The 26,063-nt window shown below is 44.8% G+C and overlaps 1 protein-coding gene across 2 annotated transcripts; it reads left to right on the top strand.

Moving 5' to 3' along the window:
- The first annotated feature begins 520 nt into the window (after positions 1 to 520).
- LOC129821207 (interleukin-1 receptor-like 1) lies at positions 521 to 21,326 on the top strand. Of its 2 annotated transcripts, none has more exons than XM_055878586.1 (12): positions 521 to 718; positions 13,631 to 13,678; positions 13,889 to 13,988; positions 14,128 to 14,368; positions 16,676 to 16,859; positions 17,038 to 17,188; positions 17,503 to 17,571; positions 17,666 to 17,795; positions 17,973 to 18,121; positions 19,937 to 20,017; positions 20,392 to 20,556; positions 20,669 to 21,326. In XM_055878586.1, exons 2-12 carry the CDS (start codon positions 13,658 to 13,660, stop codon positions 21,112 to 21,114), a joined length of 1,737 nt encoding a protein of 578 aa, XP_055734561.1. In that variant the 5' UTR covers positions 521 to 718; positions 13,631 to 13,657; the 3' UTR covers positions 21,115 to 21,326. The 2 variants fall into 2 exon arrangements, with proteins under 2 accessions (XP_055734561.1, XP_055734560.1); XM_055878585.1 differs by having other exon boundaries at positions 522 to 718; positions 19,886 to 20,017.
- The last annotated feature ends 4,737 nt before the right edge of the window (positions 21,327 to 26,063 follow it).

Raw genomic sequence — 26,063 nt, forward strand, 5'->3', positions numbered from 1 at the left:
CAATGATTATAACGCCAATTCTGATCCAACCATTAATTAATACATTGTTTTGCCCCTGGCCTGAGAGGATTTAAGTTACATGTAGTTAGATGTAGAAGGATAATGTTAACTAGCTAACATTGCACAGGAATTGAAGTAATGTCACGGAACAATGAGACAGATATTTCACCGGATGTATAAATGTGAAGCATCCGCTTGGCGTTTCCACTCACTACCACATATGGTAGTGAGAGGAAGCCCAGTGGCTGGCAGTAGTAGAAGATGGAAAGAGATGGATTTTGGCAGACGTTCTGCTAATTTTCTCATCGATGAAACATTTGTTATAAATTAAATGTTCTGTTCCCAAAACTAGAATATGTTACAAACATAGTGGACTAAGTTTTGTAGACTTTACCCTTTGCCAAATTTTTTAAAAATTGCGTCGTTCAGAAGGAGTGCTAAAGCAAATTGAGTAACTGCACACGCCCACTTCAGAGTAGGCGTTTCCTAACGGAATTACGCACGTGTGCTAGCGCGTGCTTGGCTCTGCCCACTATGACTCAATTGTTCCGTTTTGAAAGGACAGGATGTGGTCTATCTTGGTTTAGTTATACACATATTTTGTTAGGCTAGCGAAAAAGCATTTTAGCCAGGTAGCCTAGGACAACAAAAATGTAAAGCGTGTACTGTATGACAAAGTGATAAACGCTAATGACAAAACGGTTTCTCTACAAGTACGGTGAGTCAACATGTTTTTCTACATGCACACAGAAATCAGACAGCCACATTAAATTTAGCTTACGTTGACTGAACTAAATTATTGTGTATATTTTAGTTGTCACTGTATTAGACTAAGCAGAGGTGATTTGATTATGTTGAAATGGTGCTGGAATAGTGGAGGCAGCTCATGTTTTCTTTGTAACTTGCGGTAACTCTGTGGTTCAATAGCGTTAGTTGTTTAGTGGTCCGAAAATGTCGGAAACTTACTTGGCCATGCTGTAGGTCATGTAACGGTCTGTTACTGTACATGCAATATGCATTGTGGACTTCACTGGACAGAGGTTGCGATCTGGTTTTGTGATAAAACAAAGGTGTGATTGAATTTATTTGGATTTTGTCACGGTCGCAAGGCATATGAATTAACAGGTTATAGAACAAACATCGCAATTATCACAACACATTTTACCCATGCACTGCTACGGAGTAGTTGGATTTTTCCAATAAAAACTTTCCAGTGTTGTGTCAAATAACATTAAAACTTCTCTGTATTTGTCCCTGAAATATACACACACAGCTGGGCAACATTCCAAACACTTAAAAGACACGCTAACCCCTCAGCCATCAAATTAAGTGGATACTTCTGATGACGTCTGACGAGTTGCAGGGCTAGGGAGGAAGGAATAATTTTTAAATGGACCGCCCTTGACCGGAAATTCGTCAGTCGATCATCCCGCGATGTTGGTGTTTTCAGCTAAGGGTAGCTTGTAGGGTGCTTTATAGGCGATACGTCAATCATGATTGCGTATCAACTTATATTAACTATATACTTATTAATATACACCTACTGTATAATAGCTAGCAAATTCATTTGCCAACTAACATTAGTGTGAATAAGGGAAAAAAATATTTCTACAATTTCCAGAAGCTAACCAAACAAAAACAATCGATTTTATGACACGTGTTGTGCATTAGTAGCACAATTTCTAACTTATTTACATTCGTTTTTAGTTAGACTTGTATGTTGACTACATATTGACGTTTGAGTTTTGGAAGACTTTTCTTAGCTGATGTACAATCATCGCGAATTTAATTATGGGGCGTTTCAGTCCCCGAAGTGAACATAATTGTACACTCGCAAACCTTATTAAAAACGAGGGCTGAGGGGCTACCGTTGCAAACCACCCTTTGCTAATCATTTGGACCGACAATAAATATGGCCGCGGGGATTCCCCCAAGGGCTTAGGGCAGAGGGCTGTGTACTTTGATTTTCGAAACGCAACCCTGGACTGATAGATATTTGAGGGAGAGGTTAGACGGCGCCAGTGTCTGGTGGGTATTGTAGCGACCCGCACAGGCAGCGGTGTGTTATGTGGTAGGCTATTAGTTGGTTGTGTTGTACTGGAATGTTCTGATGCCGGGCATCCTGGGTTTGGTGGAGGGGGGTTGGGCAGGGGGATGGAGCATTGGAAGTTAAGACCAGGTTTAGCCATTGTTCTCTCTCTTACGTCTGGGCTTCACAAGAGGTCACGGTTGGCTTGTGAGCTACGGCTAAACAGTAGCCTGTGTAAAGTTGGGTTAATAAACCGTCAATTCGTAAAGTCAACCCTCTGTCTGGACACTTGTTCCTTTATGATCTAGTCAGGTCATTACATTGGTGTCAGAAGTAAAAACGTTGATAAAAGTTAGCCAGCTAGCTAGCTGACTTCTGTGGCTAGCTACCGTAGGTGAGAACGGGGGTTGAAAATGCTTAGAGGAAATCCGAAAGTGGAGGTAGGGGACAATTATGGCCAAGGGGGTGCGTGTGCATGGACGTCGGAGGATCTGGCTGAGGAGATCGCCAGGGCGTCGGAGCCCAGGGGCCGCTTGAGGGAGGACGTTAGAGTGATGGCAGCTGAAGCGGGCATGAGTCCTTCGTCGACGTGGAATGGGCGCCCGAAGGGGTGACGTCGACGTGGAATCTGGGGCTCAGGATGTAAACAAACATGGCGGCGCCCAGTTCCCGGCTGCGTCCGTATCTGTTAAAACCCCGAAATATTCCGGTAAGGCGGATTGGGAAGCTTTTCATGCTCAGTTTGAACTGTTAGCTCATTTTAGGGGGTGGTCGAATGAACATAGGGCACTGCGTTGGCTTTATGCCTCACGGATGAAGCTCTGGCCTGTTTTGATATTGATTAGCCCCGAGGACAGACGTAATTATGGTGCTTTAGTGGGAGCACTGAGGAGGCGCTATGGACAGTGTGTACAGCCCGGGCTACTGCGCTCCGAACTGAGTAATAGGCGCAGGCAGCCTGGAGAGCCTCTACGGGCGCTAGCTAATGACATTGAGAGCGCCTCTCGGCGGGCATATGCTCACATGCCCCCCTCCGTGCAGAGCGAGCTAGCACGGGACCAGTTCATACAGGCGCTCTCTCCTACGGAGCTGCGCATACAGACCCAGCTGGCTCAATCTGGGTCATTGCAGATAGCCTTGGAGATGGCTTTGGAGAGGGAGCTGGTGTGGGCTGGGGCTTCAGCTGGGACTGGTGGGGGTGCCGGGAGACAGACCCTCTGTACGAGCTGGGGGGCAGAGCAGCCCGGAGCCGGAAAAGCCTGCATGGGTGGCTGAAATGACAGAACTCATTTGTGCTGTATCGCTATAGGCGGCATGAAACACATGCCCTGGTCCCAGGGTCTGCTGGGGTTGTGGCCAGCCAGGCCATCTGCGCCGTGGTTGCCCCATGTCCCCCAGAGCTCAGGGAAACGGCTCGGGGTCCGCGTAGACCGGGTAGTGCGCACCCCTGGCTTTCTATCCCAACCACCATCTTCTTCAGGAGGAGGCCACCGGCACAGACGGGGAAGCAAGGCTCCACTTCCCCCAGAAGCAGACGAGGGCAAGCAGATGGAGCCTGTTGTTGCCCTGCTCTGCCCTGGTGGACACTGGGTCCACAGTAACCCTGGTGAGGCCAGATATTGTGCCAGGTTGGACTCAGTGTGAGCCCACAACTGTGCAGCTCCGCACAGTCACAGGTGAGCTGGCACCCATCAAAGGGAAGGGAATAATGACTCTGACAGTAGGGGGCAGGTCTGTGCGTCATCCTGTGTGGGTGGCAGCTGTGCAGGACCCTTGTATACTGGGGTTGGACTTTCTTAGGAGCACATGCTGCCAGTTAGACCTAAATGGGGGCACACTGAGCTTCCAGGGAGGGCCGGCAGTCACCATGGCCCCCTCTAATGTCACATTCACTCAACCCAACAAACCCTTTACTCCACCAGTTAAAGCAGCAGAGACTCGTGGCTGCCCCCCCCCCCCCCCCCACATCTGTGTGTGACCTTTCCCCAGCCCCCCTGTCACCTACGGCTGTGTGTTACATTCCCCCAGCTACCTCCACGACACAGCCCTCTGTGAGCCTGGGCCGCACCCTCCCAGCCCAGCTACCCCAGATGGGAGAGGAGAGGACACTGTCTGCAGTGAGGGAGATATGGGGGAGGAACTGTGTTGGTCTTGACCCCGAGCAGCAGGAACGGTTGTGGCAGTTGCTGTTTGAATTCAGAGACAGCTTTGTGCTGAGTGAGGAAGAGGTGGGTCAGACTCATCTGGTGCAGCATGAGATCGACACCGGTGATGCTCGACCCATCAAGATGCGTCCCCGCTGTATCCCGCTGGCACGCCAGGAGGCGGCAGACAAGGCTGTGTTGGAGATGCAGCGGGCAGACTTCATCGAGCCCTCAGACAGCCCCTGGGCGGCGCCAGTCGTCATGGTTCCGAAGAAGGGGGGCAAGCTGAGGTTCTTTGCGGACTACAGGCGGCTGAAAGAGGTAACCAGGAAGGACTCATACCCTATACCAAGTATAGATGAGTCGCTGGACCTGGTTAGGGGTTGCTCCTGGTTCTCCTCACTAGACCTCCGCAGTGGCTACTGGCAGGTGCCTCTCCTCAGAGGCCAGAGCCAAAACTGCGTTCTCCACTAACAGAGGACACTGGCAGTTCAAGGTCCTGTGCTTCGGTCTGTGCAACGCTCCAGCTACTTTTGAGCGTTTGATTGACAGGGTGCTGGATGGCATCCCCCGACAGCAGTGTCTGGTATGTGTGCCTCGATGACATCCTGGCCCATAGCAGCTCCTTCCAGTCAGCCCTGGTGGCGCTACGGCGTGTGCTGGAGCGGGTGGCTGCCGCAGGTCTGAAGCTCCACCTCGAGAAGTGCCACTTCATGAGGAGAGAGGTGTCCTTCTTGGGCCACCGAGTGGGGAAGGAGGGGATCAGCACCATGGAGGACAAGGTGGGGGCTGTCCGAGACTACAGGTTTGTACGGAGGCTTCTCAAGCGTCGCTGCTCCCCTGAACCGCCTGCTGCCGAAGGACAAGGCTTCCACTTGGACAGTGGAGTGTGAGGAGGCCTTCAACACCCTCAAACGTGCACTGATCGAGGCCCCCGTGCCCGCCCCCCCTGACCTCACCTTGCCCTTTATCCTGGACACAGACGCGAGCAATGTGGGCATGGGTGGGGTGCTGGTCCAGGTGGGGCCAGAGGGGGAGAGAGTGGTGGTGTACTTCAGCAAAACATTTGACAAACATGAGCGCCGCTACTGTATCACCCGGCGGGAGCTCTTGGCTGTTGTGGCTTCCGTCCAACACTTCACGTACTACCTGGGTGGCCTGCCCTTTACTGTAAGGACTGACCACTCTGCTCTCCAGTCGCTCATGTCTTTCACAGAGCCAGAGGGGCAGGTGGCACGCTGGTTGGAGGAGCTTCAGCCGTATGACTTCAGCCGTGCACAGGGCAGGGGCACGCCACTCCAACGCCGACGCCATGTCCCTTCGGCCCTGTACTGCTGACTGCTGCCGCCACTGTGAGCGGAGAGAGGGACGGGAGAGAGAGCTGTGTGCAGAGGAGAGGGTCTGTGCCACAGTGTGTCGGGCGAGCTGGTCTGTCTGCTGTGAGCTGCAGACTGTCGACGTGGCTGAATGGGGGCAGCAGCAGGGACGGGACACAAGACCTACAGCCAGTGCTACAGTGGGTAGAGGCGCAGGTGAGGCCACCATGGGAAGAGGTGACAGCGCTCTCACTCGCGACCAAAGGGTTGTGGGCAAAGTTTGAGCGACTGCTGATGGCGTGCTACAGCGGGCATGGAAGGAGTCAGCTACGGGAGAAGAGAGGTGGCAGGTGGTGGTCCCAAAAGCATTGCGGGAGGCTGTGCTCCAGAGTACTCATGGGGGGGTGGGGACTGGACACTTTGAGGTCACAAAAACACTGCGCTTCCTCCGTCAGGGCTTCTACTGGGGGCAGCACAAGAGGGATGTGGAAGATTTTTGCTGCCGCTGTGACAACTGCACAGCAAGAAAGTGCCCCCCAGGCCACTCTCATGCTCAGCTCCAACAGTTCCCAGTGGGGGCTCCCATGGAGAGGGTGGGTGTGGATGTAGTTGGGCGGTTCCCCAACTAAAAAAGGCAGATGCCCCAAGTTGGACAGTCACTGGGTGGGACCCTGTAGTGTCCTGGAGAGGGTAGGGGAGGTTGTTTACCGGGTGCAGCTTCCTCCCAAGGGGAGAAAGGTGCACCGGGACAGGTTAGCCCCATACAGAGGGGCCTCTTCTCCCCAAACCCCAGGGACCCCCACAATTCCCCTCTCTGGCACTGACATTCTCCAGGCACCCACCCCCAGGTGCCGCAGACAAGGCTCCAGACAGCCCACTCCCCCTGTCTCCCTCCCTGTGTCACTGCGTTGTTCCCCGGAGCCACGGACTGTATTCCCTGTTCCCGTTTCCTTGTCCCTCATATCCCTTCCTTTATCCCCTGGGTCCCAGAGAGGCAGCCCCCTGGCACGGATGGAGCCCCCTGTTTCACATCTGGACACTCCGCGACCATTGCTCTCCTGCTATCTCTCTCAGAATGACCTTCTTGATCCAAATCAGTCAGGTTTCAAGACTAGTCACTCAACTGAGACTGCTCTTCTCTGTATCACGGAGGCGCTCCGCACTGCTAAAGCTAATTCTCTCTCCTCTGCTCTCATCCTTCTAGACCTATCGGCTGCCTTCGATACTGTGAACCATCAGATCCTCCTCTCCACCCTCTCCGAGTTGGGCATCTCCGGCGCGGCCCACGCTTGGATTGCGTCCTACCTGACAGGTCGCTCCTACCAGGTGGCGTGGCGAGAATCTGTCTCCTCACCACGCGCTCTCACCACTGGTGTCCCCCAGGGCTCTGTTCTAGGCCCTCTCCTATTCTCGCTATACACCAAGTCACTTGGCTCTGTCATAACCTCACATGGTCTCTCCTATCATTGCTATGCAGACGACACACAATTAATCTTCTCCTTTCCCCCTTCTGATGACCAGGTGGCGAATCGCATCTCTGCATGTCTGGCAGACATATCAGTGTGGATGACGGATCACCACCTCAAGCTGAACCTCGGCAAGACGGAGCTGCTCTTCCTCCCGGGGAAGGACTGTCCGTTCCATGATCTCGCCATCACGGTTGACAACTCCATTGTGTCCTCCTCCCAGAGCGCTAAGAACCTTGGCGTGATCCTGGACAACACCCTGTCGTTCTCCACCAACATCAAGGCGGTGGCCCGTTCCTGTAGGTTCATGCTCTACAACATCCGCAGAGTACGACCCTGCCTCACACAGGAAGCGGCGCAGGTCCTAATCCAGGCACTTGTCATCTCCCGTCTGGATTACTGCAACTCGCTGTTGGCTGGGCTCCCTGCCTGTGCCATTAAACCCCTACAACTCATCCAGAACGCCGCAGCCCGTCTGGTGTTCAACCTTCCCAAGTTCTCTCACGTCACCCCGCTCCTCCGCTCTCTCCACTGGCTTCCAGTTGAAGCTCGCATCCGCTACAAGACCATGGTGCTTGCCTACGGAGCTGTGAGGGGAACGGCACCTCAGTACCTTCAGGCTCTGATCAGGCCCTACACCCAAACAAGGGCACTGCGTTCATCCACCTCTGGCCTGCTCGCCTCCCTACCACTGAGGAAGTACAGTTCCCGCTCAGCCCAGTCAAAACTGTTCGCTGCTCTGGCACCCCAATGGTGGAACAAACTCCCTCACGATGCCAGGACAGCGGAGTCAATCACCACCTTCCGGAGACACCTGAAACCCCACCTCTTCAAGGAATACCTAGGATAAAGCAATCCTTCTGCCCCCCCCCCCCCCCCTTAAAAGATCTAGATGCACTATTGTAAAGTGGCTGTTCCACTGGATGTCATAAGGTGAATGCACCAATTTGTAAGTCGCTCTGGATAAGAGCGTCTGCTAAATGACTTAAATGTAATGTAAATGTAATTGCGGTCACGCAGGCAAAGGAGACTTCTGGGTCGCTTCAGAGACTTTGTTTGTTCCCTCAGGGACGAGGGACTTTGTGTTGGGGGGGGGGGGCTGTGTAGCGACCCGCACAGACAGCGGTGTGTTATGTGGTAGGCTATTAGTGGGTTGTGTTGTACTTACCAGTGTTCGCGGGGTCCGACATGCCAATCAACCTGCTATCTGCCAATCACAGGGATTCCTGGAATGTTCTGATGCCGGGCATCCTGGTGTTTGGTGGAGGGGGGTTGGGCAGGGGGATGGAGCATTGGGAGTTAAGACTAGGTTTAGCCATTGTTCTCTCTCTTACGTCTTGTCTTCACAAGAGAAGGTCACGGTTGGCTTGTGGGGTATCTTTTGTTTATTTGGCGTGGGCTACGGCCAAACAGTAGCCTCTGTAAAGTTGGGTTAATAAACCGTCAATTCGTAAACTCAACACTCTGTCTGGACAATTGTTCCTTTATGATCTAGTAAGGTCGTTACAGTATTGTAGTTTGGAATTATGGGAAGGACACTGTGGAGATGAGCTCAATAGTTTAACCCACAACTCCTAAACTGCTGCAGCCTGGTCTCCTAGACTAGACGTAACATAGTAAATGTAAATCTGGGACATGCAAATGAGTATTATATCTTACATTTGGTATGGTTACATAAGAGAGAAGGTTACTTAACTCAAAAATGAAAGTAGGGTGGTTGGTCAGGCATGTACAGTTAACGTCTAGCTACCCAGAGGTTACATGCTTGAATCTCATCACGGACAACCTTAGCATTTTAGATCATTAGAAACTTTTCAGCTACTTTTATCTTCTTTGCTACTACTTAACCTGTTGGGGATGGGGGCGCTGTTTAGACTATTTATGCTAATGTGGCTAATTTTTTAAACGGCTTCCCACAAAATCCTTGATCGTACAATATGCATATTATTATTATTATTGGATAGAAAACAGTCTATAGTTTCTATAGGAGTTGAAATTTTGTCTCTAAGTGGAACAGAGCCCATTCTACAGCAATTTCCCTGACATGGAGTCAGATTTGAGAAACGTTGGCCACTTTTCTGAAGTCATTTAAAAGGGCTCTGTCGTTGCTATGACTATACGGACACTTCTTACGTCTTCCCCTGGATGCCTTTACGTGATGACGATTCCAACGGGCTCGATTGCTCGTTCACAGGCCCTACAAATGAAAAAAACCTTTAGCTAGCAAGTCTTTTCTTGCTGCGTAACGCGCGTGGAAGACACCGACCCTCTCCTGTTCCAAGCGTTAGTTTAGCCTGTTATATTTCTCCGGTCATCTTTTCACTCGTTATAGGAGTTACAAACATCACAAAGTAGTTAATTTAAAGCGTTTTATAGCAATTTATATCCGTTTAGTGCGATTTTGGGACATTTATTTTTGCAACGATGTGAAAAGTTGGGCACGCTTTTCAGTTCATCCCGAACGTAGTTGACATTTCCACATGGCAAGAGGACAGCTTTCCACCAAAAGACGATTTCTCCCAAGAAAGGATCCTTTGCCCAAGATACTGATGGAAGAACAGCTCAAGGTAGGACATTTTTATTATGATAAATCGTGTTTCTGTCGAAACATTTTAGTGGCTTAGGACGCCATGTTTTTTGACGTAGCTTCGCTTGGCGCAAACTGTATTGAAAAGTAAGGATAAATTAAAAAATGTAATAACGCAATTGTATTAAGAATTAAATTGTCTATCAATCCCTGTCCACCCTATATTTTTTAGTCACGTTTATGAGTATTTATGTATAAGAGTAGATCACTGTCTAAGTGGCGCAAGGACGTTTTCTTTACCAGCTTGTCTACATTTCACATTGTCTAACCATGATTTTGGTGGCTAAATATAAACCTTTTCGATCAAACTGTATATGCATGTTGTAATGTGATGTTACAGGAGTGTCATCGGAAGAATTCTGAGAAGGTTAGTGAAAAAATTAATATCTTTTGGCGATGTTGACTTTTATCGCTCACTTTGGCTAGAATCAATGCTGGGCTGCTAATTGCTATGTGCTAAGCTAATATAACGATTTATTGTGTTTTCGCTGTAAGACACTTAGAAAATCTGAAATATTGTCTGTATTCACAGGATCTGTGTCTTTCGATTCGTGTATGCTGTGTATTTTTACGAAATGTTTGATGATTAGTAGTTAGGTAAACACGTTGCTCATTGTAATTATTCTAGTCCATTTGTGATGGTGGGTGCAATTGTAAACTATGCCATCTACCTGAAATATGCACTTTTTTCTAACAAAACCTATCCCATACCATAAATATGTTATCAGACTGTCATCTAATGAGTTTTTTTGTTGGTTAGGGGCTATAAATATCTTAGTTTAGCCGAATTGGTGATGGCTACTGGTGTTGGTGGACAAATAAAAGATGGTGGATTATGCTAATGTGTTTTTAGGTAATAGATGTACATCTTTACATATTGTGTCTTCCCTGTAAAACATTTTAAAAATCGGAAATGTTGACTGGATTCATAAGATCTGTGTCTTTCATTAGCTGTATTGGACTTTAATGTGTGAAAGTTAAATATTTTAAAAAAATATTTTTTTTGAATTTCGCGGCACTGGTTTTTCAGTGGGGGGGGGGGGGGGTGCCGCTAGCGCCACGCTGATCCTAGACAGGTTAATGTTAGCTGACCCTAACCTTAACCCTTTAATCTAACTCATAACCTTAACTCTAACCCCTAGCCTAGCTAACATTAACCACCTAGATAACCTAGCTAACATTAGCCATAACAAATTGCAATTTGTAACATATCATTCTAATTCTAATTCGTAACATAAAATACGAAATGGATGATGGACATCCACAAATGAGTACAATACAAAGTTTAACACAACATACAATTTTTATTTAACTAGGCAAGTCAGTTAAGAACAAATTCTTATCATGCATCAGCATCATGCTGTGGGGTTGTTTTTCAGTGGCAGGGACTGGGAGACTAGTCAGGATCAAGGGAAAGATGAGCGGAGCAAAGGATAGGGAGATCCTTGATAAAAACCTGTTCCAGAGCGCTCAGGACCTCAGACGGGCAAAAGGTTCACCTTCCAACAGGACAACGACTGTAAGCACACAGCCAAGACAACACAGGAGTGGCTTCGGGACAAGTCTATGAATGTCCTTGAGTGGCCCAGCCAGAGCCAGGACTTGAACCCGATCAAACATCTCTGGAGAGAACTGAAAATAGCTGTGCAGCGACACTCCCCATCCAACCTGACAGAGCTTGAGGGTTTGCAGGGAAGAATGGGAGAAACTCCCCAAATACAGGTGTGCCAAGCTTGTAGCGTCATACCCAAGAAGACTCATATTTAAGTTTATATTTTTTTTTATTGCAAACATTTCTATAAACCTGTTTTTGCTTTATCATTTGAGTATTGTTTGAAAAAACAATTGAATCCATTTTATAATAAGGCTGTAACGTAACAAAATGTGGAAAAGGTCAAGGGGTCTGAATAATGCACTGTATTCTGTCATTCTTTGAAGGATGTTATCTAGCAAGCTTAGCAACTTTGCTCAATGGACTTTTGTTTGACTACAGTTAAAAAGTTTTTATGATTCAACAAAGCTATACTCGGGATGTGTTCTGCGCTTCCTGGGCGCACTGTGTTGAGATAGTGTGGTGGATAATCGTTTCATAATATAACACTTACAAGAACTTGTGAATTCAATATAGGCTTTTAATACAAGTATATCAGAAGCCTAGATGGTCCGCGGAACACACACTTTCCCAGAGCACTGGCTCTGTATTTATACACACAGCATATGAGTCCATCCCACATGTAAATTAAGTTACTTCCCTCAGGTCATCTGCCACCATTATCTTTTAGTTCAGGCTTCCTGCTTGTTCATGCCCAATAACACCTATATCTGCTCTTGATTAAATTATAATGGTGGCAGGACCCTTTCGTGTCCTAAAAATAATATGTCTATCTTACCCTAAGCACTTATGGCCTTGAGTAATATACTTATGTTTGTTCCTCTCTATCTAATCTTTGGTATCCTGCCCTTTCCATAATAGATAATGCACTTAAGTGTCACATCCTCCTCTTTACCCTAAGCATTTATGCACTTATGGCTTTGGCCATTATACTTATGTCTGTTAATCTTTGGTTTCCTGTGGCCATTACACTTATGTCTGTTAATCTTTGGTGTCCTGTCCTTTCCAGAATGGCAAATGCACTCAAGTGTCGCCTTCTCCTCTTGTGGTCTAATGTACACCTGTCTTTGCTCAATATTGTCATATCTGTCTCTATGTGTACCATTTACTCCCACAATAGCCTACTGCTGAAATGCGCTGAATGCTGCAACAAGACTTAGACATTCATTCATGTTTCTCATACGCCAATTTTGAAGTTGTTCCAAACGTCAAATTTCAAAGTGTTTAAGGTTGAGTTTAGTCATTACCTCCAAAATATTAAGAGTAGGTATTAGCTCAGAATGGTTAAGGTTTTGGATAGGCTTAAAACGAAATATGCAACCTTTTACACCAGAAGCAGATGCTTACGCCCATCCACAACGCCCTAGCAAAACCGAAACCTACTTGAAGGTAACATCCCTCACTGTTGCCCCTAGTGGCCGGTTTCTACATCTCCCTGTGTCCTCAGACATGGATGGACGTCTAATACTGACATGTATCACGGGTGACCTGGCTGGAATTAATTGAGGAACATGATAACACTCTGAATTTATGAACGGCCTGTTTCAAAATTCACAACAATGTCATTGGCGATCAGAGATATACTCATGACTAAATATACATTTAAGTCATTTAGCAGACGCTCTTATACAGAGCGACTTACAAATTCAGTGTAATTTGCTCTGAAATCATTACATAGTGGCACAGCCAAGTCAACAAGGTGGCTCAGCGCTCTCTTATTTGGGGAGAACCCTGACATGGAGACCATATCTTGGTTTTAAATGCTTTAAATGGTCACTGGATAAATATTAATTATTACCTTGATTAAAACTTGTTAGATTTTGGGGAAAAGATTAATTCCTAGCTGTAATTATATCTGAACAATACATTTCTATTTTTCATCAATTATTGTGAAATATGTAATCAATGAACACACCTTTGATCACAGAAATGATGACAATAAGATTTTCAGTATATTTGATAGGTAGTGCAAGTGTATTGCCTAATGTGAAAACAGTGTAATGTACTGCAATTTTTCTGTACAGCATTTTTTCTAATGCTTTAACTGGTTGTTAAAATGACTAAATTGAGAAGATGTATTTGCTGATTAAATAAATGTTTGCATGGTATTTCACAGTGAACTTATATTTTGGATAATAGGTTGTGTGGTGAAATACATCTCCAAACAAAATTAATGCACAATAAAAGGTTTCGAATGTGACTTTATGCTTGAAGTGTTACCAGTTTGGAGTTTTGTACTAAGAGTGTAAATAAATCACTTTATGCTTGTAAAAATAGCACCAAAGCGATTTGATGTTTTAGCAAACACTGTATATTTTCCAAAGAGGTCATGGTTTCTTCATTCAAGCTTGATATGTTAAATGGCCATTTAAATAATCCATATTATATCAACATTTCAGTTTTCATCATTTCTGCTGTATCTATAACAGGATATCCTAACAACATGTTGAATATGACTCTTGTTCTTTCTTATCAGTGGAGGCAAGTTCCTGTTTTGCAGAAAATGTGCTCCTTCACTTTCAGGGTAAGCTCTTTCAGTAATTCTTCACTCTGAACCTAAAAAGGTTTTCTGCATATGTATTTTATTCCCTCTTGAAAATAGGTATATAATTTATTGTAAAAACAAGTAAAGCATGGTCCTGATGTTTTATTATAGGGTCTTGTGTGGAATGATAGTTCCTGTTCGACGTTACAATAAGGTAACATTCTTCTTTTTGTTCCCCTTGTCTTGTAGTTGGTGGATGGTGGTCTCATGTTTCTGCTCCTCAGTTTGACTAGGATTTCTGCCCAGAGAGAAATGTCCTTAAACCCTACTACAATAGATCATTACACAGGTATAGCATCTTCTTCATATCTCACACATTTCTACATCCCATTATTACAAGGCATAGTGAATATATTGTACCTTGAACAATAGACCTCTTTTCCTTCACATGCAACTTAATCGGGTAATGTATGTTCATATTTTGGCAGAGTCCCCATGTAAACTATTTGACAAGTATGAAACTACTGTGACAGAGGGGGAGGCCCTTAGTTTGCCAGCCTACTATGACCTGAGTGAGTTGGTTTGGGCCAGCGTGACTGAGTTTACCTGGTACAGAAACAGAACCCAAGAGCTCCCGTCCTCTGAGGAAACGCGTGTGCATCATCATGGACCGGTGCTCTTCTTCCTCCCCCTTTTAATCAACGACTCTGATCAGTACTACACCTACTGGTAATACAACAACTGTGTGTTTAGGGGTTAGATTGGTAATTGAGAGCGGGGAGCCCTGTTTGGGAGGGTTAGGGTGAGGGTTGATTCTAGGGTTAGTGTTGAACCTGAATGTGTACATAGGGCTAGGGTAGGCATGCACATTTACAAAGAAAAAACCTAAGGGTCCCTTGTCTTGCACAAACGTTGAATCAAATTATATTTGAACTTACTCTGCCGTTTTGAAATGTACACAAAATATCCACAGAAAACTATTATTACCGACTTCAAAACGCAGAACTCTGTGTGTGGCAATAAAGATGTGTTTGCTCCTGACCTAAGGCCAAGCACAAGATGGAAGGACATGCACGATGATGCATGCATACTGATGGAAATTTTGCAGGTGTTTCCTTGGTTTTGAGCATGTGACAGGTGATAGAAATTTCAACAGCAGTATTGGCACTCTAAAAAGTTGGGTAAATAATACACTGCTCAAAAAAATAAAGGGAACACTTAAACAACACAATGTAACTCCAAGTCAATCACACTTCTGTGAAATCAAACTGTCCACTTAGGAAGCAACACTGATTGACAATACATTTCACATGCTGTTGTGCAAATGGAATAGACAAAATGTGGAAATTATAGGCAATTAGCAAGACACCCCCCAAAACAGGAGTGATTCTGCAGGTGGTGACCACAGACCACTTCTCAGTTCCTATGCTTCCTGGCTGATGTTTTGGTCACTTTTGAATGCTGGCGGTGCTCTCACTCTAGTGGTAGCATGAGACGGAGTCTACAACCCACACAAGTGGCTCAGGTAGTGCAGTTCATCCAGGATGGCACATCAATGCGAACTGTGGCAAAAAGGTTTGCTGTGTCTGTCAGCGTAGTGTCCAGAGCATGCAGGCGCTACCAGGAGACAGGCCAGTACACCAGGAGACGTGGAGGAGGCCGTAGGAGGGCAACAACCCAGCAGCAGGACCGGTACCTCCGCCTTAGTGCAAGGAGGTGCACTGCCAGAGCCCTGCAAAAGGACCTCCAGCAGGCCACAAATGTGCATGTGTCAGCATATGGTCTCACAAGGGGTCTGAGGATCTCATCTCGGTACCTAATGGCAGTCAGGCTACCTCTGGCGAGCCCATGGAGGGCTGTGCGGCCCCACAAAGAAATGCCACCCCACACCATGACTGACCCATCGCAAAACCGGTCATGCTGGAGGATGTTGCAGGCAGCAGAACGTTCTCCACGGCGTCTCCAGACTCTGTCACGTCTGTCACATGTGCTCATGTGCTCAGTGTGAACCTGCTTTCATCTGTGAAGAGCACAGGGCGCCAGTGGCGAATTTGCCAATCTTGGTGTTCTCTGGCAAATGCCAAACGTCCTGCACGGTGTTGGGCTGTAAGCACAACCCCCACCTGTGGACGTCGGGCCCTCATACCACACTCATGGAGTCTGTTTATGACCGTTTGAGCAGACACATGCACATTTGTGGCCTGCTGGAGGTCATTTTGCAGGGCGCTGGCAGTGTACCTCCTTGCACAAAGGCGGAGGTAGCGGTCCTGCTGCTGGGTTGTTGCCCTCCTACGGCCTCCTCCATGTCTCCTGATGTACTGGCCTGTCTCCTGGTAGCGTCTGCATGCTCTGGACACTACGCAGACAGACACAGCAAACCTTTTTGCCACAGTTCGCATTGATGTGCCATCCTGGATGAACTGCACTACCTGAGCCACTTGTGTGGGTTGTAGACTCCGTCTCATGCTACCACTAAAGTGAGAGCACCGCCAGCATTCAAAAGTGACCAAAACATCAGCCAGGAGCATAGGAACTGAGAAGTGGTCTGTGGTCACCACCTGCAGAATCACTCCTGTTTTGGGGGGTTTCTTGCTAATTGCCTATAATTTCCACCTTTTGTCTATTCCATTTGCACAACAGCATGTGAAATGTATTGTCAATCAGTGTTGCTTCCTAAGTGGACAGTTTGATTTCACAGAAGTGTGATTGACTTGGAGTTACATTGTGTTGTTTAAGTGTTCCCTTTATTTTTTTGAGCAGTGTACTTCCTGTGGATATTTTGTCTCAAAATTCGACCCACTGAAGGACCAACCACACAGACAACTGGTAGGGTAACATGTAATACAATTTTATTCAACATTCTGACTCGTAAGGAAACTTTCCACATTTTTAAACTGCTTAGTTTCAGGCTGTATATACTATTAGAAAAAAACATTTGCTATCTACAGCCTAAATGGGTTCTTCGGCTGGCCCCCAGTTAGAAGCCTGTTGGTTCCCTTTTGGGTAACTGGTATACTGTGTATGCTTATGTTCCAGGAGAAAGGCAGCAGACACCTGCCATATTTTTGTGACAGAGGTGATTGTGGTCAAAGCCCAACCGTTCGATCATTCAGTCCTGTTTAACGATATCTCAGAGTCCGCATACAACATCGCTATCCCATGTCCTGAGCCCGTGGAAAAACTGTGCCAAGATGGAAAAGAAAACTTAGCCTGGTATAAGGTACTGAACATGACCAGAATACTAACACAACCCTCAAGCCTGTAAAACTATTTACCATTGGTTCTCAACTCCTGTCCTATAGCTCCTAAGGGTTGCACCTGCTCTTGATGAGTGGAATCAGGTGTGTTACTGTTATTTCAGCAAAGAAGTTTGTGAAATTGTTTGTCTTTAACTTCAGAATTTCAGTCCCATTCCAAACAAGTCTGAGAGAAATCTGTGGGTGTACGGCGCCTCCAAAGCAGACGAGGGCATCTATACGTGTGTGTGCACGTGGGAGCACAATGGGACGATTCTCAACACTTCTGCATCCAGGAGACTAAAGATCCGAGGTACGTAGGTTGTGGCTTGATGACAGCTCTGTCAATTCTCTCAGCATTTTATTTATTTGATTTGAGCTTTGCTGAAACCTCATCCAAGATGGCAGCAGGGTCAGCAAACATGGAAACTCTAGGCTACATTACAGCAGGTTATTAGGCTACACTATGTACATTAGGCTCCATTTATATCAAACAAACAGAAGCAAAAGCAACCCTCATATCACATGTGGTCTTTGTGGCAACAACAATCATCAATAACATCAGTGACAACGTTTTGAATGTATCCAAAAGTATCTTTCTGACTAAACTGTGTTTGTCTCCTTCAGGTCCCTCTGCCTCACATCCTCCTCAGATCAACCTGCCTAGAAACGGAAGCACAGAGACCACTGACCTGTGTAGGGATCACACCTGGATCAAATACTTGTGTTGTGCTTGATTTGGTTTGCCCGGTAATCTCTCTGTCTTCATAGTATCTCTTGTTCTTCATAGACACCACTAAGAAGTTGAGGTGTGAAGCGTTTTGTGGGCAGAACATTGAAGACAACTGTCACGTGTGGTGGGAGATGAATGGAGTGAAAGTGCGCTCGCAGCAGCAAGGCTACTCAGTGAACACCACCAGGTAGGTACACACATGCACACACACACACACATGGATTCATGCATACACACAAGCACACACACATACTTGTTTTTGAGAACAAGGTATAATAATTTAAACATTTCCTTGAAAACAAGACCCCAGATTCACCGTTGAGAATTCGCTGTGTGAATGTTTTGTGTGTATGTGTTACTGTAGCGAGGTGGAGGTATCTTCAATGCGGAGTATCTTCACGGCTATCCTGACCATAAACACAGTGACTATGAAGGACCTCCAGTCAAAGTTCACGTGTGTTGCAATGAACGACCAGAAATGGATTTATGCAGTGGTTACTCTCAAGCTAAGAGGTTAGTGCACACAATCTTAAACATCACACAGACGCACGTCACACAAATACTCTTAAACAAACATCACACAGACATACAGTTGAAGTCAGAAGTTTACATACACTTTGGTTGGAGTCATTAAAACTAAGGTTTTCAACCACTCCACAAATTTCTTGTTAACAAACTATAGTTTTGGTAAGTCGGTTAGGACATCTGCTTAGTGCATGACACAAGTATTTTTTCCAACAATTGTTTACAGACAGATTATTTTACTTATAATTCACTGTATCACAATTCCAGTGGGTCAGAAGTTTACATACACTAAGTTGACTGTGCCTTTTAAACAGCTTGGAAAATTCCAGAAAATGATGTCATGGCTTATGAAGCTTCTGATTGGCTAATTGACATAATTTGATTCAATTGGAGGTGTACCTGTGGATGTATTTCAAGGCCTACCTTCAAACCCAGTGCCTCTTTGCTTGACATCATGGGAAAATCAAAAGAAGTCAGCGAAGACCTCAGAAAAAAATTGTAGACCTCCACAAGTCTGCTTCATCTTTGGGAGAAATTTCCAAATGCCTCAAGGTACCACGTTCATCTGTACAAACAATAGTATGCAAGTATAAACACCATGAGACCACGCAACCGTCATACCACTCAGGAAGGAGACGCGTTCTGTCTCCTAGAGATGAACGTACTTTGGTGTGAAAGTGCAAATCAATCCCAGAACAACAGCAAAGGACCTTGTGAAGATGCTGGAGGAAACAGGTACAAAAGTATCATTATCCACAGTAAAACGAGTCCTATACCGACATAGCCTGAAAGGCAATCCAGCAAGCAAGAAGCCACTGCTCCAAAACCGCCATAAAAAAGCCATACTACAGTTTGCAACTGCACATGGGGACGAAGATCGTACTCCTTGGAGAAATGTCCTCTGGTCTGATGAAACAAAAATAGAACTGTTTGGCCATAATGCCCATCGTTATGTTTGGAGGGAAAAGGGGGAGGCTTGCAGAACGCCGAAGAACACCATCCCAACCGTGAAGCACAGGGATGGCAGCATCATGTTGTGGGGGTGCTTTACTGCAGGAGGGACTGGTGCACTTCACAAAATAGATGGCATCATGAGGCAGGAAAATTATGTGGATATATTGAAGCAACATCTCAAGACATCAGTCAGGAAGTTAAAGCTTGGTCGCAAATGGGTCTTCCAAATGGACATCGACCCCAAGCATACTTCCAAAGTTGTGGCAAAATGACTTAAGGACAACAAAGTCAAGGTATTGGAGTGGCCATCACAAAGCCCTGATGTCAATTCTGTAGACAATTTGTGGGCAGAACTGAAAAGGCGCGTGCGAGCAAGGAGGCCTACAAACCTGACTCAGTTACACCAGCTCTGTCAGGAGGAATGGGCCAAAATTCACCCAACTTATTGTGGGAAGCTTGTGGAAGGCTACCCGAAACGTTTGACCCAAGTTAAACAATTTAAAGGCAATTCTGACCCACTGGGAATGTGATGAAAGCTGAAATAAATCATTCTCTCTACTATTATTCTGACATTTCACATTTTTTAAATAAAGTGGTGATCCTAACGGACCTAAGACAGTGAATGTTTACTAGGATTAAATGTCAGGAATTGTGAAACTGAGTTTAAATGTATTTGGCGAAGGTGTATGTAAACTTCCGACTTCAACTGTATATGTCACACAAACACACACACACAAAATCACACATGCACTCTCTAACTTTCTTGGTGTTGTGTTCTCCCTGTCTTCCCCCCCACAGGGTTTATGTTTATGTGTCTATGTGTGGTGCTAGTCTTTTTCTTCTTGCTAGCTGCTGTGGCCGTCAAAGTGTTTGACATCGATCTGGCGCTCTTCTTCCGTGGAGTTTTCAAATGCTATGGTCGATCTGAGGGTAAGAACATCTAGCCACCCACTGAAGTTTAATGATGCTATTTCACTAAGATATTTCATTGTACAGAAATGCTTATTCAGCCTACATGATCTATATAGTATTGGATACCATATCAACATATTAACTCATTTAGTTCTTAGTCACCACACTGAAGCATGGCCCATGGCCCACTGATTGTGCAGTGCAGTTGTCTGCAGTAGGCAGTAGGCCCTTCTCAACTGGTCCCGGCTGGGGTCAATCCCACTGCAAGTGTATTAGTAATGGGCAAATTTATATTAAACTCAATTTCAGTTCAAATAGAATTTAATCAAATCTGTACAATCTACTCCTTTCCTGCTGAGGTTTGACAGAAACCTCTTTGTCTGTGTTTTCAGATGGGAAGGTCTATGATGCTTATGTTGTCTACCAGATGGATGGTGTAGACAAGGAAAGTGAGGAGAAAGTGTATCACTTTGTGAGCAGCGTTCTGCCCACTGTCCTGGAGCAGAAGTGTGGCTTTAGACTCTTCATCCACGGCAGAGACGACTTACCTGGAGAAGGTTGGTTCTTTCAGACTGTGTCCTACCCTCTAAGAAGCAAATGTAACAGTAATAAACAGTACTGAAGTCAAAAGTTAACTTCTCCCGCTCCTCTCTGTTCTGTTGTCCCCAGACCGCATGGAGTTGGTGGAGGACTGCATGCGGCTGAGCAGGAGGCTGATTGTCATCCTGACCCCCAGCTCAAGCACATGGTCAGGCTCAGGAGGTCAAGGGTCATGTGGCCAATGGGGATGCTCGTCTTCGTTGACCACAGCGGAGGACTATGACTGTCAGGTGGGGCTCCTCCAGGCTCTGGTCCACAGTGAGATGAGCGTCATCCTCATCCAGCTGGGGGACATGGGGGAGGGTGGCTACACACACCTGCCCCCCGACTTGCAGCACCTGGTCCGCAAGAGTGCCCCCTTAATGTGGCAGGAGGGAAGGCGTGGGTCGATGCTGCCCAACTCAAGCTTCTGGAAGAGGGTGCGTTACATGATGCCTTGGCCGCGCCACTCGACTAGTTCTAACAACCAGTTAATGACTGTTCTATGTGAACCATCAGATGGTCTGAGGACTTGAAGGGGGTGGCTACACACACCTGCCTGGGATTCTGTTATAGAAGAGAACACCCCCAGGTTCTCTGATAATCCTTATTCCAGTCATAGAACTATCATTCATTATTCCAGTGCTGTGCGTTTAACCACAATATTTGTTGTATTATTTGTTCTGTCTTTTCAGGTGGATTAAACTGAAATTGCAACCAACTTTCTAAGACTGGTTTAAAAAAATAACGATATTTTGGAGATTATTTCCTTTTCAAACAACCGAAAGTGAGCAGTTGTAATCTGAATAAAGGGAAAAGGGCTCTTCTTGAACATAGGATGAGACATTCCTACCAATTTACTAGAGAACCAGTTTGGATTTAAGTATAACTTTTATTTGACTGATGCCTTTAGTGAGAGGTCTAATGCTTTAGTATTTGATCATTTCTGCCCATATTCGTTATATAAATAGGCCCTTTTAATTTTGTCTGGCTTGCCATTCCAAATAAAATTGAATATTTTTTGTTCATATAATTTAAAAAGCAGGTCACTAGGTGTAGGCAAAACCATAAGCAAATAGGTAAACTGTGATATGACTAAAGAGTTAATCAGGGTGATTTTTCCACAAATAGACAGGTATTTTCCTTTCCATGGTAGCAAGATCTTATCTATTTTTGCTAACTTTCTATAACAATTTATTTGAGTGAGATCATTTCTTTCTTTTGTGATTTGTATACTGAGTATGCTCACATCTCTGTTTGTGATTCAATACGTAATATAGTACACTTATCATAATTTGGTTTTAATCCAGAGAGGATAGCAAAAGTATCTAGATCCTCTGAGGCCGTGGAGAGATTCTAATTGTGGTTTTAAAAGAAAACATTAATCATCAGCGTACAATGACACCTTAGTTTTTAAGCCGCGGATTTCTAATCCCTTAATATTATTGTTTGATCTAATTTTAACAGCTAACATTTCGATGGCAATAATGAATAGATATGCCGATAGTGGAAAACCTTGTTTTACTCCTCTAAATAGTTCAAAACTTTCTGAGATGTAGCCATTATTTACTATATTACGCCTAGGGTTACTATACATAACTTTAACCCATTTTATAAGAGGTTCCCCAAAATTGAAATATTCTAGGTATTTCTATATAAACTCCAGTCATACTTTATCAAAAGCCTTTTCAAAATCAGCTATGAAAACCAGGCCTGGTGTCCCCTATATTTCATAGTATTCTATTGTTTCCAGTACCTGTCTTATATTATATCCAATGTATCGTCCATGTAAAAAAACTGTCTGATTAGGATGAATAATATCTGACAATACTTTTTTAATTCTATGCGCCAAGCATTTTGCTAGGATTTTTGCTTCACAACACTGAATTGTAAGAGGTCTCCAATTTTTTTAATTGACGAGATCTTTATATATACCACTTGGGTCCTGTTTCAGAAATAATGATATCAGACCTTCTTGTTGCGTGTCTGATAATCTACCATTTTATATAGGAGTGGTTAAAACAAGCTAATAATGGTCCTTTGAGTATATCAAAAAAAGTTGTGTATACTTCCACTGGTATGCCATCTAGCCCTGGAGTTTTCCCAGCCTTAAAGGCTTTAATTGCATCAAGAAGTTCCTCCTCTGTAATTTGGCCTTCACATGAGTCTTTTTGTACAGATGTTAATTTGACATTATTAGGGAAAAAATCCATACAATTAGTTTCGGTGAGTGGAGATGGAGGAGACTGAAACGAAAACATATCTTTAAAGTACTCCTCTTTCAAAACATCATTCGGTGAATCATGCATGACTCCATCATTTGTTACACGTTTAAATAAAAACAAATTGGTAGCATTTCTATATTGAAGATTGAAAAAGAATTTGGTGCGTTTTTCCCCATATTCCATCCAGTTCGCTTTATTTTTTATAATATATTACACTGGATCTTTCTTGAATAAGTTCCTCAATTTCTTTTTCCTCTAACTTATTCTGTGCCTCTATGGTACCGTTTTTATTGCTATCTAACTGTACTGTTGTCCTTCGATTTCCTTTGTTAATATGGACTCTGTTGATCTTTTGGAAATTCTGTAAGAGTAATATATATGCCAATTATGTGATGATCCGACCGCATTCTGTCCCTTATCAACACTTTTTAAACTTTTGGTGCCAGAGAGGTCAGGGTATTTAAGTCTCCAAATATCCACTAATTCCAATATATCCATGACATTCATGATTTTCTTAAGTGCCTGAGGATGATAGTTTGTTGTGTGATTTAATTTTTGGTCCATAGAGGTATTTAAGACCGTATTAAAATCTCCCACCATAATAATAGAGTCTAGTGTTGCTTGTAGAGTTGATCAATTCTTATATACATTTTCAAAGAATCTTGGATCATCATTATTTGGGCCGTATAGGTTAATAAGCCATATCTGTTAATTGTCCAATAACATATTTAAAATAATCCATATACCTTGATGATCTGTTTGGACAATTTGCACATTTGGATCAAAATTACTGTTAATTAAAACCATCACTCCTTTTGAATTTCTTTGACCATGGGAGAAATATATTTCACCCCCCCCCCCCAGTCCTTTTTCCACAAACCTTCATCTAAAATTGTTGAATGAGTTTCCTGTAAACAATAGATTATTATATTCCTTCTCTTTTATCCAGGTAAATACTGATCGTCTTTTCTTATTATCTGCTAAGCCATTACAATTGTAACTGGCTATACTTATTTCACCACTTACCATAATGAGACAAAACTTTCAATTCATCAAAATATATGTTTGTAAACGTACCATTAAAAAGTAACATGATGATTGAGTGTCTATAACTGTACCATGATATTTGCAGTGCTACTAAGTAAACCTCCAATTGGTCCCCACTATTCCACCCGCTAAAAGCCCTCCTCATCCCGAGTTGGGTTGTCATCCCAATGCCCGGCAGACCACCCCTGACCCCCCGTATCCCATAGCCCTGAAAAGACTGGGATCCATCCTTCGAAAAGAGCACACAGTGCCATTTGCAGAACAGAAGTAGATCAACCGCCAAATGCATTTCCATCACCCTCACCTCGATTTGTATTATATATAGCCATCAAAAAATATACACTGCTCAAAAAAATAAAGGGAACACTTAAACAACACAATGTAACTCCAAGTCAATCACACTTCTGTGAAATCAAACTGTCCACTTAGGAAGCAACACTGATTGACAATAAATTTCACATGCTGTTGTGCAAATGGAATAGACAAAATGTGGAAATTATAGGCAATTAGCAAGACACCCCCAATAAAGGAGTGGTTCTGCAGGTGGTGACCACAGACCACTTCTCAGTTCCTATGCTTCCTGGCTGATGTTTTGGTCACTTTTGAATGCTGGCGGTGCTTTCACTCTAGTGGTAGCATGAGACGGAGTCTACAACCCACACAAGTGGGTCAGGTAGTGCAGCTCATCCAGGATGGCACATCAATGCGAGCTGTGGCAAAAAGGTTTGCTGTGTCTGTCAGCGTAGTGTCCAGAGCATGGAGGCGCTACCAGGAGACAGGCCAGTACATCAGACGTGGAGGAGGCCGTAGGAGGGCAACAACCCAGCAGCAGGACCGCTACCTCCGCCTTTGTGCAAGGTGGAGCACTGCCAGAGCCCTGCAAAATGACTTCCAGCAGGCCACAAATGTGCATGTGTCTGCTCAAACGGTCAGAAACAGACTCCATGAGAGTGGTATGAGGGGGACCAGGACGACGTTTGACCTCTGTCATTGCCAACAAAGGGTATATAACAAAGTATTGAGAAACTTTTGTTATTGACCAAATACTTATTTTCCACCATAATTTGCAAATAAATTCATTAAAAATCCTACAATGTGATTTTCTGGATTTTTTTTCTTCTCATTTTGTCTGTCATAGTTGAAGTGTACCTATGATGAAAATTACAGGCCTCTCATCTTTTTAAGTGGGAGAACTTGCACAATTGGTGACTGACTAAATACTTTTTTGCCCCACTGTATATTACCTGCCACCTGTTATACAATCTACTACAAGCCCAAGGTTTCTCCCCTCCCTGGGTGGGGAGAATTCCTTCCCTGTTATCAATTCCACAGTGGTCACAAGTTGTCTGCCACAGTTCCTTGCCTGCTAACAGTCCCTCTTTCTTATGGACAAACATTATTTATCATTATACAGAGACAGGGTAGAATTCTGTTATTTATAGTTTTACGTTAAATGTATACATAATTTAGTCATTATTCATAAAATTCATAACAGTTTGACTCCAGACTGACCTACCAATCAGATTCAGTTGTTCTTCTGCTCTTGACCCGTCTGTCACTGGGAATGTTTTGTCACTTGTACAACCTCAAGTACAGCTCGGGAGCACAAAGAGATGCACGATGCACCGTCTAACTTCCTCTGGAATGTCCTCAGTGCATTATCGCCCATGACTTCCGTCATGGTGATGTCACACTGTGTGATGTCATGTGACCAGCCTCAAAGTTTTCGGGGGAACTTATTTGGTAACAAAACATTAGATTTAAAAATATATATTCTTTTCCCTGGGCAGAAATCTGAGTGTGTCCCTATGTCTCTGAACATTCATCTATCTGAGGTTCACCCTCTTCTCCCTCCTCCTCACCTCAGTCTCCATTGAAAACCTCTCATTCATGACAACATAACCACGATCACTCCCCTCCCTGTTTCCTGCCACCATCTCATCTATCTTCCTCAGCACCTCTGGGACCTGAGTGACATCATTGCCCCATGTGTTGGCCCTAGTGTTTAAAGCATGGTACCTATGCCTACACTTCTCCACCATCTCCTGGAGAAACCCATGTCTCGCTATGTGTTCTTCCAGTGACATTGCCCTGAGTTTCTCACATCTGGTAAACACTACCATCATGTGTCTCCAGAGTATGTGGTTGAGAAGCTTGAGGGGGCCCTCTACTGCCCATACCCTACCTTTGTGTGAGTTCAAAGGGATGACCAT

This window comes from Salvelinus fontinalis, chromosome 23 (genome assembly GCF_029448725.1).
Source record: "Salvelinus fontinalis isolate EN_2023a chromosome 23, ASM2944872v1, whole genome shotgun sequence".
Lineage (NCBI taxonomy): Eukaryota > Metazoa > Chordata > Actinopteri > Salmoniformes > Salmonidae > Salvelinus > Salvelinus fontinalis.

What these genes read in the sequence shown, in the direction of transcription:
- LOC129821207 (XM_055878585.1), top strand. Translation starts at nt 13,658, where the DNA reads ATGTGCTCCTTCACTTTCAGG. An exon ending in TACAATAGATCATTACACAG is followed by an intron (nt 13,989 to 14,127) that starts GTATAGCATCTT and finishes ATATTTTGGCAG; the next exon opens with AGTCCCCATGTAAACTATTT. An exon ending in AAAACTTAGCCTGGTATAAG is followed by an intron (nt 16,860 to 17,037) that starts GTACTGAACATG and finishes CTTTAACTTCAG; the next exon opens with AATTTCAGTCCCATTCCAAA.